At 43.6% G+C, this 20,496-nt stretch overlaps 1 protein-coding gene across 4 annotated transcripts in view; it reads left to right on the top strand.

Moving 5' to 3' along the window:
• unc5cb (unc-5 netrin receptor Cb) overlaps window positions 1–20,496 on the top strand; it is a 106,732-nt gene that overhangs the window by 69,877 nt on the left and 16,359 nt on the right. For 2 of the 4 annotated variants that reach the window (XM_035607763.2, XM_035607764.2), the window contains exons 4-7: window positions 3,302–3,405; window positions 14,560–14,740; window positions 16,633–16,800; window positions 17,066–17,230. In XM_035607763.2, coding sequence (XP_035463656.1) covers window positions 3,302–3,405; window positions 14,560–14,740; window positions 16,633–16,800; window positions 17,066–17,230 — 618 coding nt within the window. The remainder of the gene's footprint in view (window positions 1–3,301; window positions 3,406–14,559; window positions 14,741–16,632; window positions 16,801–17,065; window positions 17,231–20,496) is intronic. The other 2 variants (XM_035607765.2, XM_035607766.2) reach the window with 1 other exon arrangement.

The following is a 20,496-nucleotide window of genomic DNA, read 5'->3' as shown; positions in this document are numbered from 1 at the left end:
GGACAATAAAAGTATGCGCGCAGAAGGAAATTAAATAAATGAATCAAATCAACCGAAATGCATTTTAAAAGATTGCCGGAGGGTAATGTTTACTCAAAAAGATGGATATTAATTTTCCCGTTTTGTTTGGGAGCTTTTATGAGTACACATGCACACAGGGTAATAACTAAAACCTCAACTTTATTACTTGGGACTTAACTAATGATTAACCCTCAAGAGTCTACGCTCACACACAATCTGTCTTGTGTGTTTGGGTCCATAATGTTTATATACTATGTCAAAGTGAAAAATGAATTGTCCGGTAAATAGTGAATGTGGTGCTGAAAAGAGGAACCAATTACCATTAGCAGGGAAAAAATCGTAGCACACGACTACCAGTTATTAAAACCCAACTTTCTTCATTGTCATTCCTAACCAACGTTTGCCGCAGCACTTGATGACTTAGCAAGAGATGAAGAAACTGTTCCTGAAATGCAAGGCTTGCATGACAAGAAGCCAAACACGTCCGTTTAAGATACGGGTTGTCCCATGCATATCTTTTTGTGGGTGCGCGCTGCTCCAAGTGTTTGTGTGCCGAGGAGGGAATGGTGTTGTGGCTCCCGCAGGAATGTCACCTCAGCTGGTCCCACGCCCTTCAGCGTCCCACAGCACCGTTTAGGTTTACGAGAAGTGAGAGGAGAGGAGAGAGACTCCGGGGGGAGCATAATTTGAAACCCACATCCAATAAACCTACACGGAGCAAAAAGAATCACTTGCGTGTTCCTTACTGTGTTACATCACGAGCAAAGGTTTGCAAATCCCGACGGGAAGAAAAACCCAATACAATTACTGTGTTTAATTTTAGTTTAACATGCTGCTACAACAATAATGACTAATAATAGCATCAATAATTTAAATTGACTCACAAACACTTGCCTATGGCATTAATAATAAGGGTGTAATCAATTCAGGCTATTTGGTGATTTTTACGTTCTGAACAATGACGCATACTCTCAGTGGTAGTCAGAAGCTCAGGTTTAACACTAAAGGAATTACAAAAGACAAAAAAGTGTTATAATTTTCCATTTTGTGATCTTATTCGTGGATGTGCAGATTTTATGTTTCTGGGCTTAAGAAAGGAGTCATAGTTTTCCCTTTTCCCATTGTTAAGCATGTTTGGGATAAAACAAAAACCTGGTATGGACATTACCATGACCACTACTGACAGCAGAGCAACAGTAAAATGACTCTTATATTCCCTCTCTCACAATTGCCCTTCCCTGCCTTAAGAGAAACTATTGGTTTGTCCTTGAATCAAAATCCATGAAGCTATATCCCAGAATATGCGCCTCCAGTCATTCCGTCTTTTAATTTCATACCCGACATTTACGGAAACTACTTTCAATTCAACAGCCACCCTTTCAGCTTTTATAATGCATACAAATTTGGGGAGTTAGGGTATATTCCCCTGAAGACACACACACACACACACTTTCAGGTTGCATTGGGACAAACTCTCATTTAATTTGTTATTTTAAGGTTCATTGAAAAAAAAAAAAAGAAGAGAGAGAGAACCTTAAAATGGTGATAGATGTCTTCAGGGCGTCTGGGTGTACTCTGATCATGTATTCAGTAATACGAACATGATCTAGTCTCTCCTGTAGGGGATTTGGAACAGTTAGCCAGATAATGAAATGTCTCTATTCCAATTCAATGTCTCCCCTTGCAATATCTATTGAAGAAAAAAAAGGAAAGCAAGTGATGAAATCTGTAAATTCTAGGGATGACTCTCTTTATCGCAGGTGATGATTCCTTCTAGAGAAAGTAAATTTGTGAGAATTACGGCATGGTCTGCCCGTACTGTATATAAATTCATACATATGCGTTAATCTCCCCAGACGCTGAAGAACATTTATTTACTATGATAGATTCAGTACGGGCACGGGGTCCTATTACACTTCAACAACCGCTGACCCAAGAGTATTACACTTATTATGTGCAGTCTGCTTCGTCTTCCGATGCAGAAATTCTACCATGCAATCTGTGTCCTTGTGCATCTGCTGCTTCTTTCAATCCACAGTATAGGCTCACATCTAAACCTCGAATTTAAAACCAATATGCCATTGTAGAGCTATCTAATGTAAATAACAAATCTCTTCTTCATGTCAGCACACAATGTCAATCGCAATCCATTACTCTATTGATAGCATTCTATGAAGGAAAATTCCCATATCCTGTCCACAGATTGAGTCGCTGCAACTGGGGTCACTTCTGGGTTTGTTACCATGGACACACTTAGGTGTAGGAAGAAAGAGAAACGGATGTATTGGCTTCTCATCAGAAACTTGAATAGCATTAGACGTTAAGTAGAGGCAGGCTCTCAGCACCTGTCTTACTGTTTGTACCTTCGTCTTTTTTTTTTTTTTTAAAGCTAAATGGTTGAAATGTCACTTCTTCATCTCACACAGTCTTTTAACATGTATAATTAAGCTTGTTATTATAGAGCAGGTATCACTTTCACTTTCTCAGTCTCCCTCTTTCTTGTCTTTGTAAGCAGGACTGGATTGGTTTAATGGGTTCAGTCCATATCCGACTCTTGATATCCTTTTGTGCAGCACGGACTATTTCAGGGAGTTAATGTTGTGGTTGCTGCTTTTGACTGAATATGTCAGTAAAAGGGGCTAAAGAGTATGTTTGCCGGGAATATTATAAGGGCCGTGGAAATGGTATCAGTGGAGTTTGGAGGTTTGATTGTAGATTTGATGCTTCAGTGACTCCAAAGTTCCCAAGTAGTGCTGTAATTCCCCATTAACTCCCTTTATCTCCTCTCCACTGCCTTTTGCCCGCTGCTCCTGTCTCCGTCGGTGCAGCAGGTGATGAAATATGTCTAATGGGCTTTGGGTGCCAGTGTAGCATGACACCTCCAGTAATCCTGCCCTGTCAGCTCCTCTATCCCTGCCCTGCACTACTCCATCAGGGCTCTCGCGCCACAAAAATATTGGTTTTTCATTGGAGGGCAAGTGATCCCTTTCTCCCCATCTTCCTTCCATCTACTGCAGACAATTTATGTTTGAGGGTGTGCTGAGGGTGAGGGACATAGAAAGAAGCTGTACATCTCTGTCACTGTCCCTTCTATTTAAATACACACTGGTACGTGTGTTGCTTTTGTAGAAGGGGTGCCTTACCTCTTCACGATTTATTCTTAGTGTATAATTACTAGTACCCTAAACAGCCCTCACATCTACCCTTTGATGATATAAATACTGATTGATATCAAATATTGAATATTGACGCACGGTGCACCCTTTTGTTTTCATTGCAGACTTGAGGAAGACATTTGATCAGGAACCTCTTGGGAAGGAAGTGTCACTTGAACAAGAAGTGTTGCTCCAATGTCGCCCACCTGAAGGCATCCCCGCTGCCGAGGTAAGGTTCACTACACAAAATGTTTGGAAGCTCTGAACATTTGTTTGAAAAGAAGAAAAAAAAAAAGGAAAGCAGGTATTTGCGATTATACATCAAGTTCAGACAAAAGCTTTCCCTTAAAATCCTGTCTGTTCTGAAAAGAGGATCATGTGAAGAGCTTCAGTGACATTTTGGGTGTCGCCACCGTGCCTGGTTTTTGTGTTTTAAGTATATAATGGGCAGCTAAAATGTCCAATTCCCACGTAATTGTATATTTAGCATATGTATTTATAAGCATCTGTTCTATTTTCTGAAGTGTTTCCAGTCATTGGTTTAGTTCGCTCGTGCCAAATTAGAAAGTGAACACTGTTGATTTCAGTCTTGGCCTCAGTCGTGAACTCTGCCCATTTTAGAAGTTGTAATGAAATAACCCTGAATGAATCTGACACATCTGTGCACACTGCACAGAGAAGGGCATGTTTCCACCACTGTCTGGGCTGTTTGGGTATTTCCTGAACACGGGCCAGTCACTGCAATTTGGTCCGAGGAGAGAAAATTGTAATTATCTGCAGAGGGAAAAAAAGAAAGAATATAACCAGTTGTGTCCCTGTGTTACCTTAGCTCAGCCAATATCTCCTGCATGCTCCAGTTCCTCCCTGCCCTACAGTAGAACACTGTTGCAGCTGTATTTGAAAAGGCTCAGTTGAGATTGCAGGAACATAAATAGAGGATGAAAGGGTGGTTTGATGGGTGGTGGGTGTGCGTTGGTGTTTTTATTTTTTTTTTCCCCCAAGCTGGTTGGTGTAGGGACTGAACTCTGTAAAGGCTTGTGATTGACCTGGAAAAGCTGAGTTAAGTGAGCGGAACTGCACAGCATTTATCCCCGCTGAAAGTGCTGACAGGCTAAATGGACGAAAGTTTTGGGACCGGCACTCCGCAGACTCTCCTCATGCAACCCAGGATTCGGCGAGATAGTGTTGGGGTAACAGCCGTACGGTGGTGATTCTGCCCCCTGACTGAGTTCTGTCTGTCAATCCGGGATTGGATTAGTGCAGCGGTTAAAGACTCAGCTGGAGTCCAATCATGGCACATCTATGCTCTCCGAGATATGGAGTTCCTATGACAACCCGGATGAAGACTTTAAAAAGACTCAATATTCATTCATAGAATGAATAGTATTTTCAGTCGGGGTAAAGATATGCATTAGTGTTCGGTGTATCAGTGCTGTTTTCGTATAGTTACCCATCACTAAACTAGCCATCTATTCAACAAATAAAAACACCGATGATAATTGGTTAGGTTTCCCCATATCTGAAATTAGGATGTGGTTTATCTGGGGAAATGATTCCATTGATTGTTCAGAATTCTTCCTGGATGTGTCATTTTCTGTATCCTGACGAAGAACAGCGATTCTCTGTTTACTTCCCCTTGTATGATGGATTTTGTGTTCCCACTCTTTCCCACTCTGAGCTTCTTTTATTACACACACTTACCTCATGGCTATGGAGAAGAGAATAAAAAAAGACACATTTCCTTGCCGCAAGTATTTTTTCCGCTTCTTTTTCCCCTGAACTCAAACACAGCAGCAGCAGTGGGGGGGGGCAGGGGGGGACACAAAATTGTATGCACTTTTTTTTTCATCTGTCAGGTTTTTTCCTCACACAAGCCCGCCAGAGAAAAAAACTTCGGAAAAAGCAGATTGGCTCTGTGGTTACATATGAAATGGCAGAAATATGTTGCATGCATTGTGAAGGAAGGATCTGTCGTATTTCACCCACTCTACGGCAACAACAGAAGAAAAAAATAGAGAGAGGCTGAAGGCAGAAGGAGAAGAGCTGTTGAGGTTTGTCGGGGTTGGATCCGGTGGTTTGCTGTCAGGCCTCCAGAGGGCTGTCAGCTCACTCTGTGGTGCCTTTACGGGCTTCTTGCCGCGCGAGATAGAGGCTGGTGGGATGGCTGAGCCATAAAACTCGTACTCTTACGGCACTTTTGTCAAATCACGCTGACTGCATGTGTCGGACACTGTGCTCTGTGACAAGGTTTCAAGGCTGTTCTTTCATGGAAGTAGGACACTCCATGACATTCTGGTCTCGCTGCACTTGTACTGCATTGTCACAGCTGCACTTCCACATGTATGTCCACATGTCAGAATAGCAGCAAGGACACAAGGTAACAGGCTGCCAACACTTCAAATGACCACTGAAAGTCTGTTCGTCTTTTGTAACGAGTGAACACAGAACAGAACAGAATAAAAAAATCCATTGCTGACAAACTGAAAGAAGAAATCAGTCTTTTGTGCTTCGACTTGCTGGTATGTAGGTGGGGGGGGGGAAAGAAGAGTTTTTATGATTAAAATCTTGTCATATATGTTTTGACAGCTATCCAAACGTCACACGAGTTCAGGGAGCTATTACCGTCTCCTATTGTCACTGTTGATAGCGCAGAGAAAACATTATACTGTAGAACTTAACTTATACTGACATCATAAAGGTGAAAGGTTTCAGAATTTGTGATATTTCAACGCTGTTTATATTTCTACTCCTCCTTTCAAAAAGGCATTCTGAAGAGATGAGCCATAAATGCCAAATTTTTGCAGCTGTTTAGATGATGAGCTAACTCACCCAAACTCGCACGTACAATGTCAGAACTAGGAAGCCCACTCCCACGCATAGTGAGAGTAAGTCGATCACAATTAGGTTCAATCTCATATTGCAAAGTGGCACTGTGCTATTTGAGTTCTTTCTTTGTCTCTCCTTTTTTCAGATGATTTACATTATAGGTTGTCACAATGGTTCACCACAGTAATGACATCCTGTGATTCTATTCAAGTGGGTTTGAGTCTTTGTTGGCTTTCTGCGGGGACTGTTGCCCTGGAAGAAAACTGCACACTGCTGAATAATCAGGATTTGCTCCTGCGATGATGCAACAAGTTTTCATAATGGAACACATGAAACGGTTCCCATCAGACATCTGAGCTTTTTGAGGCCCTTATTTTTCACAAGTTATGTTAGAGCATTGATTTTCTGAAGTACAGACTGTCCCTGAGTTGGGCAACATGCACACTCACGCATGCACACACACACACACAAACACACACAAACACACCCACAGACGGGCAAACACACACACACACAAAGAAAACAAGCAGCAGGCATTTATTTTGGCTCTCCCTGTGACCATTACCAATGGAACTTTGGCCTTGGGGGACTGAAAAGCTGCGGGTGAGGTTTCTGAAATAGCACAAGGATTCAGTCATCTAAAAGTCTTGTATGGTCTGAATAAATTAGACAATCACCAGGCTTCCTCGAAGTCATTGTAACAAGTTTTCATAGCCATTAATATTTGACAGACATACATACGTAATCAAGAGCAGATGGCACACATAACAGTTGAGGAACGAAGAAGGGGAGAAGGAATGATTGAGCAGGAGAGGCTCTCTGCACGGTTTCCGCATTATGTGGACTTACTTGGTGATTGCTGCAGAGATATAGTAATAAATGTGGAGATGGAGAGTTTCCATCGGCTCAGCGCAGGTCCTGTCCTTTGAATAACTCCAGGAGGTTCTTTCATCAACAACTAAAAGGCCTCTTCAGAGGTAATATTGACCTCTTTTCATACTCAAGAATATGTGGCAAGCTCATAAAATGGACTTGAATCTCCTTTGTAAAAGATTGCGGCTTTATTGTTCCTTTCTCTTTTCTTACGCCATGCCCTCCATCTCCAGCTCCACTTCACAGCACTTGTCACGGCCTTGAGAGAAATACAAGAGTTCAGAGGTGACGCAGCAGCCATGAGCTGCTGAGCCGGTTTCCATGGAAGCAGGATTTTAATTCAGGCATCTCCTCAGTCAGCCAGGGTCCTGCCGTGTTATCATGGGTAATGAGTCATTGATGCTCTGCAGGGGAAGGGACCCTGCTGCCATGATTAAGTCCATTGGCTTTACTGAGACGAAAGCCAGGAACAAAAAGATCTTTACCCCACACTCCCTCATCCAGGGAAGTGAGAAGACTAAGTCGGATGAATTCCGACAGTTGGAGCCGGAGCCAATTCAAGGGTTTTCAAGTGTTGAGTCCAGCAGTGGATTTTGTCAATAAGCTCAAATTTATGTTTGCTTCATTTTTATTTTCGACTAAATGTACTGTGGCCATAATGACTCTCCTCATTGAGTGTTATGGTATGAAATCTAATATCGCCCAAATATCTTGACCGTGGCACTTAATGGAGCTCCAGCATCCGCCTTTTCCACACATCGCACCGTGTAAATGTCAGTGATTACTGGTGATTTCAGGCCCAGTTCCACTTCACAGGCACAGAAAAGGCATAGCGCAAACAGCAGCACGTCGGGTCACCTTGTCAAGAAATAGCTGAGTGCTTCCTCCCAGTCAAAAACGGTGCACGGTGTATTTTCGAGCAAGGCCGGGAATGTCAAGAATATCAACACTTCAGTGCCCAGTGGAACAGGAAGTGTGTTTTCATTAAGGTTACCCACGGGAGAGAAGGTGTCAGGAGGCCAGACCAAATCCCTCCGGCAACCGACCAAAGACTGCCCTCCAGGCACTCACCTGTCAATCACTGCAGTTTTCCTGTGCAGAGGCTGTGATTTACTCTAATAGCCCAACATTTGAGAGCTCTGCTGTCCTCTGTACGAAGTCACTGCCCCCTTCATACTCCTGCCTCAAATAAGTCAAGCCCTAATAGATAAGCAAAGCAGAACGAATGTAGATGAACAAAAATTAGTAGAGAAAGAAGCGATGCTGAGGGGATCGAATGGTGTGAACTTAGCTTTGAAAACAAAATCGAGGGACATGTTCTATACGGGCTACAAGACAAACTTATTCACTGAAAACCCTTTTGCCGTTCTTTGCGTTTTGATTATCTTGTTCTCCTGCCATCCCAGCGTTCTCCAAAGCCCAAGGTAAACTTATCTTATGATGTTTACAATTACAAAAAAAGGGGGAATAAAGTCACATATCTCTAAGCTATACCGTATCGGAATCAAAGGCAAGGTGAACTGTTGTGTGCCAGGTGGTAGTTTCATTTTAAACATGCATCAGAGAGTCCTCATTTTGGGCTATATCTTTATCAATTTAAAATGTTTTTTGCACCGAGCGTGCGAATCGGTTCCAGCATTTTCATCCTTTCTTGCTGAAGGTTGAATTGTATATCGACAGAGTTCTGACCTCTATCACAGCACAAAACCCTCCCCACCTGGTGAGAGCTTTTCTAAAGGCCAGGGGAAGCTCGGGGAGACTGAGGAATGTGTGCACAGAGTGGATCTTCCATCTTGTAAAACCGTAAGAATGGCTCGCACCAGTTTATTATTCAATGCTTTACATAAAATAGCATTTGGGGGCAATGCATCACTGCAGTCGGGTTGTAAATAAGTCCACCCACACATTAATGCATCAAAAACAGTTTGGCTTAAAAACAAGCTGAAGATATAGTGGCACAAAACCCACCATCACCATCACAATAAAATCAACTGTTTCTTACACCAGTGATGGCTATCCACCAACGTTTAAACTAGTGTATATATATATATATATATATATATATATATATATATATTTATTTATTTTTTTTCAAATACCTCCCTGACAAACAGACAAAAAACGAGATTGGGGAAAACATACGTTGTCATTTGTAATGGTGGTGAGGGATTGTAGGAATCATATTTTTTAAGAGGCAGTGGAAAACAGAAAAGAGCTGTGTTTCAGAAGTGAAGTGTGTGGCTCTCCTCGGAGCTAGTTGAAGAAATGGCTGTTCTCCCTCAGCAGACTGTGTAGAGCTTTAGGCGGGACTGAGCTGGATGAGGTTATTACTCCTGGCTCGAGTCTCAGCGATCCGTCATCTGAATGGACACCTACTGTAGTAGTCCAACTCCACCTCCGTTACCTAACCCCCCTCCTCCCTAACCCTTCCTATTCCAGCTCCTCCTCACATCCTCTCACATATACTACATGCGTAGTATTCACACACACACACACACACACACACATGCAGACATTTTTCTCAAATCCTATCTCAAGATATCGCACCTTTGTGCAATTCCGCTTGTTAATATTTATACAGCCCACATTTCCATACTTCTCGTGCGCGCAGATGTGGAGCATATGGCTTGTTGTCTCGTAGTGAATGATTGAATAATCAGTTTGTAACCTTTTGTGGCTCGTTCTCCAGGTGTGTCATTCAAGCCTGGAGCGGATGTATGCTGCGGAAAAAAAGGGAAATGAATAAATTACGCTGGATAGTTAGTTAGACTTCACGTGGAGAAGCATGAGAGCTCATAATGACTTCTCTGTAGAGGAGTCTCATACATTGCTGTGGAACATCCCCCCCCCCCCCCCCCCCCCCCCCCCCCCCCTCCCTGTTCTTGCTTTTCACACCCCTTTCCACCCCCATACTCCGCTGTACGTTCTATTTTTGACACAACAGGGATGAGTAATAAATGGATTTTGCCTTGCACTGGTTCTCAACAAGTGAGCGGATTGTATACGGTCCGTTCTGTGTATTGGGCTGATCAGTGTTGTGCTGGCACGCCCTGGCAGCACACAGCGACAGCCCACTCTGTGGTTACTCCCACGTCACTGCGATGGTCAGGTCGCAGCCAGTTCTGTTTGCTAGTGGGAGAAGAAGTGACGCTGGTGGGACGCTGAGGCCGTGGATTCTTTAAAGGATATAGGCCACCGTGCTGAGTTTCTTCAAAAGACCTGAGGGAAATATGTGTGCTTTAATTTTACACCTCTATCACAAGGGAGTTGCCCAGATCCAGTTCACAGACAGGATGTGATGTAGTTAAAAAAAAAAAAAAATTGATTAAGACATCTGTAATCGATATTTTTTAGTAATAACCGTGGATAACATGACTTACCTCACAGACAGTTACCACCAGACCTCACAGTTCTCCTCAGTTTTACTGGACGTTAAGCCCGTTGCTTTGGTGAAACTTTGTTTTGGGTCACTTCCATCGCTGTCGTCAGTGTCGTTTTTGGCCACGGCAAGCGGCCGCTGTTAGCATTATAGTTTCAACACGATGTGTGCCGCCAGCCCGGCACCACACGGCAGAGAAACAAAGTTAGCAACGACCTGGTGAACATGGTTGAGCGTTTAGCAGCTAAAGAGGCCGATGATTTCCTCAAGAGTCGGTGGAGCCCCAAAACAGAGCTAAAAAAAAAAAAAAAAATACAGTAAAAATTGGATTTGCATTATTCAGATGAACACAAACGTGATTGCAAATGAATGGTGATGTAAATAAATCACAAACGTAATTGCAAATGAATGGTGATGTAAATAAAAATTGAATTTGCACAATCAGATTTATATTATGGGCAAAACTCTTAGCCGAATCACAACGCCTCCCACAAGCTGCTGCAGCTAAAAACAAGACACTGACATTCTCGTTCAGAACTCCTCTATCTTTGTGGCCACCGTAATGAATCAGGGCACCAGCACAGGAGCTTTCAGTACGTCTGTGATGTACTGTATGTAACTATGCCGACACTACACGCACACATGCATGTCACTGATTCATCACGGCCATTGACTTTCCTCTTCCGCACTGTACAGCTCTTTTTCTTTGACACATTTTCTTGTCTTTATTCTTTCTTTTATTTATTTTTTCGCTGCACCATCCAACAACCATCCTGGTCCATGAATTTTCCAGAGCTCAAGAGATGAGGAAAAAAAACCCTCTCTCTTCTCAGTTGGATCTCTTTCTTCTTTGTTTACCTCTCGCTTCAGTCTTTCCCCCTTTGTCCCTCATTCAACTCTTCGAGACAAAGCCCAATTTTTTGTAAACTTCTCCCTCTATTCCCCCCCATATGTATTCTCTCTTGACAGTCTCCAGTGACAATGTCTCATATATATGTTTGGCACAAGCAGTCACTGTCCTTCTGCATGTGGACCTGTTTCCTTCTAACTCATCTGTGTTTTCCCGTCTGTCCTGTGTCTACCTGTCTCCCTGTTTTGTCTGAAAGTGTCTCTCTCTCTCTGTCACCTGGCTGTCTGCAGCCAGATAGGAAGACTCCCTCTCTCCATGACAGCTGACATGTGGCAATGTCGCTTGGTTAATGACAAGAAATGTGCCAATTACCTCTCCGGATGTTTCACTGCCAATCAGACGCAAACAAATAGTGTGTGTGTGTGTGTGTGTGTGTGTGTGTGTGTGTGTGTGTGTGTGTGTGTGTGTGTGTGTGTGTGTGTGTGTGTGTGTGTGTGTGTGTGTGTGTGTGTGTGTGTGTGTGTGTGTGTGTGTGTGTGTGTGTGTGTGTGTGTGTGTGTGTGTGTGAACAAGTTTGTTTGAGTCTGTTGGTATGTGAGAAAGTTGTGCCGTTATGAGATGTAGTGCCCTGCAGACTTTTAGTCATTTGTAATCTTTTTCATAAGAGCAGTGTAGAGATTGTCTTACCTTTTCATCTGTGGTTTTATTAATGAGCCCTAATTATAGTCGGTGCAGAATAAATGATGGGTGAGCCGCTGCTCACTTTTGCTCCCTCGCTCGCACTTCCCCACTTCTGACACGAGTTTCTACCACTTTCGATCCCTCGTCACTCTGTCTCCCTCCCACCCCTCCATCTGCGCCGAAAAGCTCTTTTGTTCAATTTTTAATTACCTGCTCATTTAAAAGTGCGCTTGACATCTGATCGCAGCACGTTCGGAGAGGCTGCCTCTGTGATTGGTGCAAAATTGGATAACCACCTTTTTGTATGCTTGTCGATCTCGACTCTGAGATCAGACCTTTCACTTCACAAATGCCATATGTCGTACACACACACATACACACACACACACACACACACACACACACACACACACACACACACACACACACACACACACACTTGTGAGCACGGAGAGACAAAATATTTATCAAGTCGGCAAAACAATAATTTCTCCCGTTTGCATCATCTTTATTTTGTTTTATTGGAGCTATGTTCCATAACTTTTCACCATGAAAAGAAGGGAACAAAGAATACACAAAATAGACTCAAAATCACTGTTAAATCTTTGTTCTCTGCACACGCGGGGTCAATGCTCTCTGTATGCGCGAGTGAAACTTGCTCATTCATTTCAGAATTAAAGAATGATGTTTTTATTGCAACAGTAAAACATACACAAACATTGATGCATGTGTAGTAACTCTAGCATGTAGGAATTATTTACTCTATTTATATTCAATTAGTTTTTTTCTTCATTTTGGAACTACAGGCTGGTGAATTACTACTAAATTGTTCTGGTCCTTCAGTCAATAAAGTTGTAACAGAAACGAAAACAGATGAGTTGTAATACAATTAAAACAATAGAACAGTACTAAAATACCTAATTATATAAACTTATCATAATATAGATATGCTTTGCGTAATATTCCTGGAGTAACCATTAAAATGCTGTATAAACAGATATTGAGTTATTATTATTTATTTGGTCATTCTTACTGGATGTTTTTACCTATGCAGACTTGACATTGTCAATAACATGACAAAGAAAAATTTCAACTGTCAAATGTCTCATTTTCTCCCAGGGATTTTCTTCACTGACTGACTGTCAGTGACTCCAACGCAGCACTAGATATGTTGTTGTCTCCAAACTGCGGTTTCAATGCACTCTGGTGGTAATAATAGCCTCAATCATGAATTAGATATGATATGATATAAAAACATCCTTTTCTTTCCGTTGAGGGATGAGGATGGTCTCAACAAAGTGTTTGACAGATGTGATGCATCTCCTATACATAGAGTCTGATGTCATGCTGCCCTTTTCCCTTATTTCATTGTGCTCATGTGAGAGAGATGTTTGATTTCAGCCTGCACACGGCTGGTACGGGGAACCATCTCCTTCCCGGCTCGGGGAGATGAATTCAGATAACACATGTTCATGAAGGAGCACACTCATGAGCTGAGGATATACATCACACTTGCGGAAGGTGGGGCTCTGCTGATATTAAGTTTTGAATCCGCGCCGGTGTCTTATGAGGTGCGATGTAAGTGCTGCGTGCGCTGATTTGAAATTAGAGCTGGGTGGGAAGAGGTTAAGCGTGAAATAATTTTGAAGCGAAGTGTCGAAAATAGTTTTGCTCCTCAGCCCTCTTTAGTGTGTCCCCGCCGGATGAGAGAGCAGGCAGCCTTGCCGAGGTGTGACACTGATGGCGTCTTTGATATCTGCCATGTCAGGCTAACGGCTGACACAGAAGTGTGGAGAAGCCGGTGATGCATATAACCCAGTATGTGTCACAATCGGCCAGATCTTCTCTTTTCAGAAAGTTCTAACAATGCTGGTCTCTACACCTAAACTTAAAAAAGAAATAATAATAATACAACAATTGTGAACGGTGAACGCTTAGGCTGTTTTGTCTCCGCAGGACTCATATCAGGTTATTGCCCCACTTTTTTTTGAGATACTTTATCTCTCGTGAGAAAGAGCCTCTATAAACATCCCCTTATCTCAGCCCGCACTGCCCCTTGTTGTCTTATCTCTTATCAGGCCATGCCCCTCATTGGGTCTCACAATGCACAGGACGTAAGCCGCTTGCCAGGCCTCCTTGTTGACTGGACAGCTTCTTTGAAGAAAACCAGAGGCCCAGGAAATGTTTTTGAGTCAAAGTGGCTGCAAGGGGCGCGCGGCAGCTCGTGCGATTCTTTTCCGTAATGCCAAACGTGAAGAGAAGAGAGAAAAAAAGGATGTAGGTGATTTGCAGCCGAGTAAGGCTTTAAAATGTCCCCTGTTCTGTGATAGTGCCAGGAGTTCAATATCGGCATCATTTAGGGATATAGAACTCATAAGGAAAGGTCAGAGAGCCCCTCGGCTTCAGGAAGTGTGGCGAGTGTTATTTCTCTGCTGTCGGACCACGCTGCTGTGACTGTTGTGCTTTGTTCTAGGGGGAGAATAAAAAGAGCATGATTGCTATTGACTTTTTCTAGCAGGACCGCAGAGACTCAAACAACTTTGCTCTAATCCTGGCACTCACTATTTCAGAAGTTGGGCAGAGACAAGAAAAAACTGTAGCTGTTTAAACACTTTGCTGTGACAACCCCCCCACAGACGCACACACTTGAACGGGGTCAACCTATTTATGTCCACTCTCACATCTTCTACTTGAGATGCTCTCCCGCTGTCTCGTGGCCCTCTGTGTTTTGTCTTTTTTTTTTTTCACGTTGCGTGCTCCCTTCTCCTTTCCAGGTGGAGTGGTTGAAGAATGAGGAGGTTATTGATCCCGCAGACGACAGGAACTTCTACATCACCATTGACCACAACCTGATCATCAAGCAGGCCCGCCTCTCCGACACCGCCAACTACACCTGTGTGGCTAAGAACATCGTGGCCAAGAGACGCAGCACCACCGCCACAGTTATCGTCTACGGTAAACTGCGTTATTACTCTGAACACTGGATCTAACGTAGGTCTCACATCTCGGAAACTTGCAGACACTCATCCTCCTTATTGGCCACATGAGAGAACAGTAGAGGAAAACTCTTGAATTCCTATCAGAAGTCAGCTCAACTCAGAATAAACCAAATTTCAAAGTCACTCTGCACAAAGCAAACTTCCCTCTCTCTCTCTCTCTCTCTCTCTCTCTCTCTCTCTCTCTCTCTCGCGGCTTGGAACATTCACTCATTTTGTTCCTGCCGGAAGGCGTGCGAGTAAGGGAGGGAAGATTTGTGATTTTCTGAAATGCGCGCGAGGTGCTGATGTGGCTGCGCCCGTACTTAGAGACATCCCCGCTGCGGTTTCACATACACTCACCCACCGTCTCCCTTACATCAACTAACACCACTGTCACCGCGCAACACGGCTGTGAAGATAAACCTCCACGCCTGCTGGAGGCTACTCAAGACAGGGGAAATGACACGTGAAACAGACGCTTCTCTTGAACCTGACAAATAGTTCTCCTGTACGGAACAACCACTGGCTCGGGTGGCTCAGTTAACCGAGGCCAGCAGAGTTCTTCCTGTGCTCGATATAACTCCTCGTGATACTGCGGGTTCACTTTTGGGGGATTCAGTAACATCACAACCGCATTGGGTTTATGGACAGTGCAGTGGGACTGACTGAAGAGAGAAAATGCCTTGTAGTTCTGTCTGTTGTAACTTACGGTGGAGCATTGGGAATAATGTGGCCGTTTGGGTGATCAGTGTAAGGGGGATGTATGTGTATGAACACATAGAGATTTCAGGGGCAAGGGTCACCGTCTCTCCCAAGTTTTTCTGGCACTAACACAGTGTATTAGGTCTTGGAACTGATTCTCCAGAGAGAGTAACACAAGCCACTGCTTCTATTTGTGCTGCCCTTGCGTCTTTATCCCCCCTTTTTTCCAAAATGGAATACTTGCACATTTGTGCGTAGCTGTGCTGTGTGTGTGCTGTGTGTGTGTGTGTGTGTGTGTGTGTGTGAGAAATAGCACATCCCCACAAAGAAGTATGCGAAACCCAAAGGATAAGGGAGAGTTGGGTCTGATACTGGTGAGAAAAGGAAAAAAAGTGAGCGTGTTTTTAGCCCAGTGGTTTCCAGCTCAACCCACTGCAAGGACACTGGAAACAGGAGCACAGGAACGCAGGAGAGAGAAGATGGAGCCATAATTCATGTAGAAAAGAAAGGAGGCAGTAAAAGAATGTGGGGGTTGTGGCGCTCTTCCCCCTGGAGTTCAATATTTTGGGCTTCACTCGTAAGCATGTCACATTTGAACCTCAGACGCTCCTGGCGAGGCGAGCCAAGCGCCGCCGTCTGAAATGCCACAGACTTGTTCTCAGCCACAAGCCCTGGTGTCACTCTCCACTGGATTTAGTCGCTGTCAGAGATGGATGAGAGAGGAAGAGAGGCATTAGGGGGAATCAGTGAATGGAAAATTCAGCAATCTGACCGGAATTTACTGTCTGGCTGCATTGCAAAGTAACGACCTGAGATTTCAGGGTCAAAATGCAAAACACCCTGCGGTTTATTCACATTTTATAGTAGGAAAATGACTATAAATTGATATTTCCAAGACTCGAAAAAAATGTTTCCATAGGTCTCACACTAAATGAAAATAAGCCCAGTCAAATCTACAGTGAATGTAGTATTTTTGTTTTACTTTTGCTGCATTTTAATATATATATATATTTCTTTTTTTATGCATTTTCTTTCCACCCTTATCTGTTGTTCTGTTTTTGAAAAATTCAATATAAGCCATCCGAATAAAAGTCCTATATGTAAAGCCATCCGAATAAAAGTCCTATATGTAACGTATGACTTGTCTTTTACCACCATGTATTCCAGTGAACGGCGGATGGTCGACGTGGACAGAGTGGTCGGTGTGTAACAGTCGCTGTGGCCGTGGTTACCAGAAACGCACGCGCAGCTGTACCAACCCAGCACCACTGAACGGCGGGGCCATCTGTGAAGGGCAAGGCATCCAGAAGCTGGCGTGTAATCCTCTCTGCCCAGGTATGGCACAACATAACAATACGCCCTCTTTTTTCAAGTGGGCAGAAAGGGTTTGAGTGCACAAAAATGAAATACAAAGAAAATATGATGCAACTTGTTGTTTGCATATCTCGCTCTATTTGTGCCTCCGCCCTTATGTGCGTCTCTCTCCCACATGTGTCTCACTGTCTCAATCATGTATCCGCGCACCCGCTCGCACGCTTTGTCCTCATCTTTCGCATTCGCCATTTCATTCACCTGGTGTGTCCTGTTTGTTGTGTGGTAGTGGATGGCCTGTGGACAGAGTGGAGTAAGTGGTCCACCTGTGGGACAGAGTGCACCCACTGGAGGAGGAGAGAATGCAGCGTCCCAGCGCCCAAAAACGGGGGAAAGGACTGTGAGGGCATGGTACTCCAGTCCAAGAACTGCACCGATGGGCTGTGCATGCAGAGTGAGTACTCGACTAATCCTCTGCTACTCTCTCTGACCTGCCAACCAAAGAAATTTCTTTGCACTTTGACCATGAGTTTTCACTCTGCTCTTTCATCACTACGCTGTGTTTCACATCCCCACATAACACCCTCACCCTGTCTCTCACTCACGCTGATTCACTTCACTCATACATAAACAATAAGACGTGCTAAAATGCTTTCTCTCTGTCGCCTGCACTCGATCGCTCTCACTTTATTTGCACATGCATAATACACAAAAGCTGTTGAATAAAAGGGACATGAAAGCGCAAGCCACTGCACATCTTTTACTGTGTCAGCTTTGCTGAAAATTTAAGTACATGTTAAAATAAAAAGACTAGGTCACAAAGGTTAACACTCCTTTTTCACAAGCGAAGCATTTGGGAGTTATATTTAAAATAATAATAAGTGATTATGTTGTAATTACATAAGGGAGGTCTGATTACTACCTTAATTTTAAAACTCTGGATTCCTTAGGTCAAATGAGAGGAAACACAAAGCCACATCGTGGCACAAGTGTAGACCTGCTCCTTCTCCTGAGCTGCCAATTACATGTGGTGGTAAAGTGAGCAAGTGCTGTACATAATCATTTAAAGTACGCAGAGTCTCCAGGGTGCAGCAAAATTTCCTTCTCATAAAATCAAAATGTTTTCTTTTTTTATTTGTTTTGTTGTTAACAACAAAGAAGGCCCAAAGCCAGTTTGAGGTGCAGCCAGATATTTATTTTTTACTGCAGGCGGCAGATTGTTTTCTGCTTGTCTTTCTTCGCTCAAGTTAAAAACAACCACGCAGTTCACATGGGCCAACACTCCTGCCCCCTCCGCATATAACACACTTACGTATTGGAATCATGCTGCATGTGAGCAACTACTGTGTGTGTGTGTGTGTGTGTGTGTGTGTGTGTGTGTGTGTGTGTGTGTGTGTGTGTGTGTGTGTGTGTGTGTGTGTGTGTGTGTGTGTGTGTGTGTGTGTGTGTGTGTGTTCACTGCAGTGTTTGGAAGTTAAAGGGTGAATTATTTGATACACTGAGCTTCATCTACTTACTCTTACAGTCTTTGTCTTTTTGTTATCACAGGCTCTGTGCCTATGAGAAGGTGACAGCTGAAAAAAAAAAAACTGTGTTAAATAATAACTGGGTTAAACTCAGGTCTATTCCAATTAACATCTTTGAAGGTGTTAGCCGCACATTGTGCCACACGTTGTGTCTGTATAACCTGCTGCAGATGGTAATTGTGCCACTAACTCTAACAATATAAGAAGCTCGGATTGGTGGATGTCTACAATTTTATCCAGCTGCCTGACCCTGCGTGCGGCTGATTTGAGTTTTTTTCTGCACCATGGGGGTTGTGAACTGTATAGTGCATCAGGCTGACATGATGCACTATAGGATACTTTTTACATTGCGTCGGTGGTCAATACACATGTTAAATGCATCTGCCTGAAGGATCTACATGTGTCTGTCTAAAGTAAAGACGTACTGTACCGTACGTTCATATGCATTGAGGATTGACAGGAAACTGGTGACTACAGTGCACAGTGATGTCATTTAGCCTTAGCGTCTTATTCATCTTATTTTATTTCCCTCTGCGGCAAAGCATGCGTTCGCTCCGCACGGCCCCGCCTCGCTGCACGCCCTCTGTAACTCAGCCTATCGCAAGAAGCGTTACTTCTTGGTAAATTGATGGTCAGTTTGCAGAGAATATAAAGCCATAATGATATAGATTTAGGATCATTTCAGAGATTGATTTTTTTTGGAAGCTAAGAGGGTGAAGCCACTTATGTCAATGCTAATGACCATTTCCACCAGCATTTAGGACACCGGCCCATTATCTAAAAGCTCACATTATAGCAAATATGATTGGGAATGGAAGTTGTGTGCAATCTGAACTCACCTCGGAACGTTGATCTGCTCCCTCCAGTGCAGTGCTGGGATCTGAGCAAACGCGTGTCTGTGGATTCCGTTGCAGCTTGATCTTATTTTCTGTTGTTTGAATTTATTTAAATCATTTCAATTGCAATCCATCACAGAAATCTGGCAAAGGAATGTGATATGACCAGAGCTGGGGAATAGAGCTCTTGGTGTTTCTCCATTGCGTAAAAACTCAGCCGACCCGAGTCAAAGGGGAAAGAGTTGTGTTATAATTTACTTTGTATCTTGTTCATCACATCTAGACATTCGGGGGAGTTTGGGGTTGGATTTCACAAAGCTGAGTATCTACAGATTGATCTAGAGAGGCTGCACTTTGCCTCCTCGGACAGACCTTCCCAACTGTAACTCTTGCACATCCCTCCTTGATTCTGATGTTGTTTTCCAAGCCTTTGTTGAGTCTGCTCTTTCAGACATGACTTTCATTTGACATATTGATCTCAAGAAAGGAGAGCACACACTCCAGCGAAGGCAAATGCTTTATTGCTTTCAGACAACAGACCGGAAAAAAAAATCCCAACTCGAGGGTTCACCTCGGCGTTCCAAGAACATGAGCGTATGCACTCTATTGTGGTTGAAGAGACATAATTAAGTAGTGTCATCAATTTCAGTTTTACAGAATCACCACCAATTAACTTTTAGCCATTGAAAGGATGACATCAGTTTCGCTCGACGTCAGTGAATTCCCAGAGGTTGGATTTCTGCCATATTCAGATAATTAATGGTTCAAACACAGACAGTGATTTCCTGTACGCATCCTCTTTCCTCCGAGGCTCTGCGCTGTCAGTTAGGAATCACTTTGTCTTTCTCTGAGGTTTCCTTTGCAGCCCACCCACTTTTACCTTGCTGTACTGTGGACTCAGTCGGGACGTACAGAAACTCTACAGGATGCGTTCCGATGGGCCATCAGTTAGACTGACCCTGACAGTCACCTCCCCCTGCTCCAGCCCGGCCTCCCTGTTGCCTGATTACATGTACACACCAGCCCCATCTATCAAGCCATTGATTTTCCTGTCGGTCCACTTGTCTGCCTGTGGCTCTCTCCCCCTCCAATAAGGACTTCATTGTTTGTATAGTTGTTTATGGATGTCCCAGGGAGACTGAATATTATGTGTACTGGTGCGCTATTCCCGGCTGCCATTGTAGCCGGCTTTCTGGCTCCATTCAACACATCACATGTCCACAACAGAACCGACCACAGCCCCGATTTGGAGCACCGTCTACTGTATGGTGAAGAGCTTTCCCCAAATCTCTGTCCTTTTTTTCCCCAATCCCTTTCTTCCCTGCAATAATTGTTCCTTTTCTTCCGTGCGCCGTCCA

This window comes from Scophthalmus maximus, chromosome 20 (genome assembly GCF_022379125.1).
Source record: "Scophthalmus maximus strain ysfricsl-2021 chromosome 20, ASM2237912v1, whole genome shotgun sequence".
In the NCBI taxonomy this organism is placed as follows: Eukaryota; Metazoa; Chordata; class Actinopteri; order Pleuronectiformes; family Scophthalmidae; genus Scophthalmus; species Scophthalmus maximus.
This window is presented reverse-complemented; position numbering and strand designations above follow the sequence as displayed.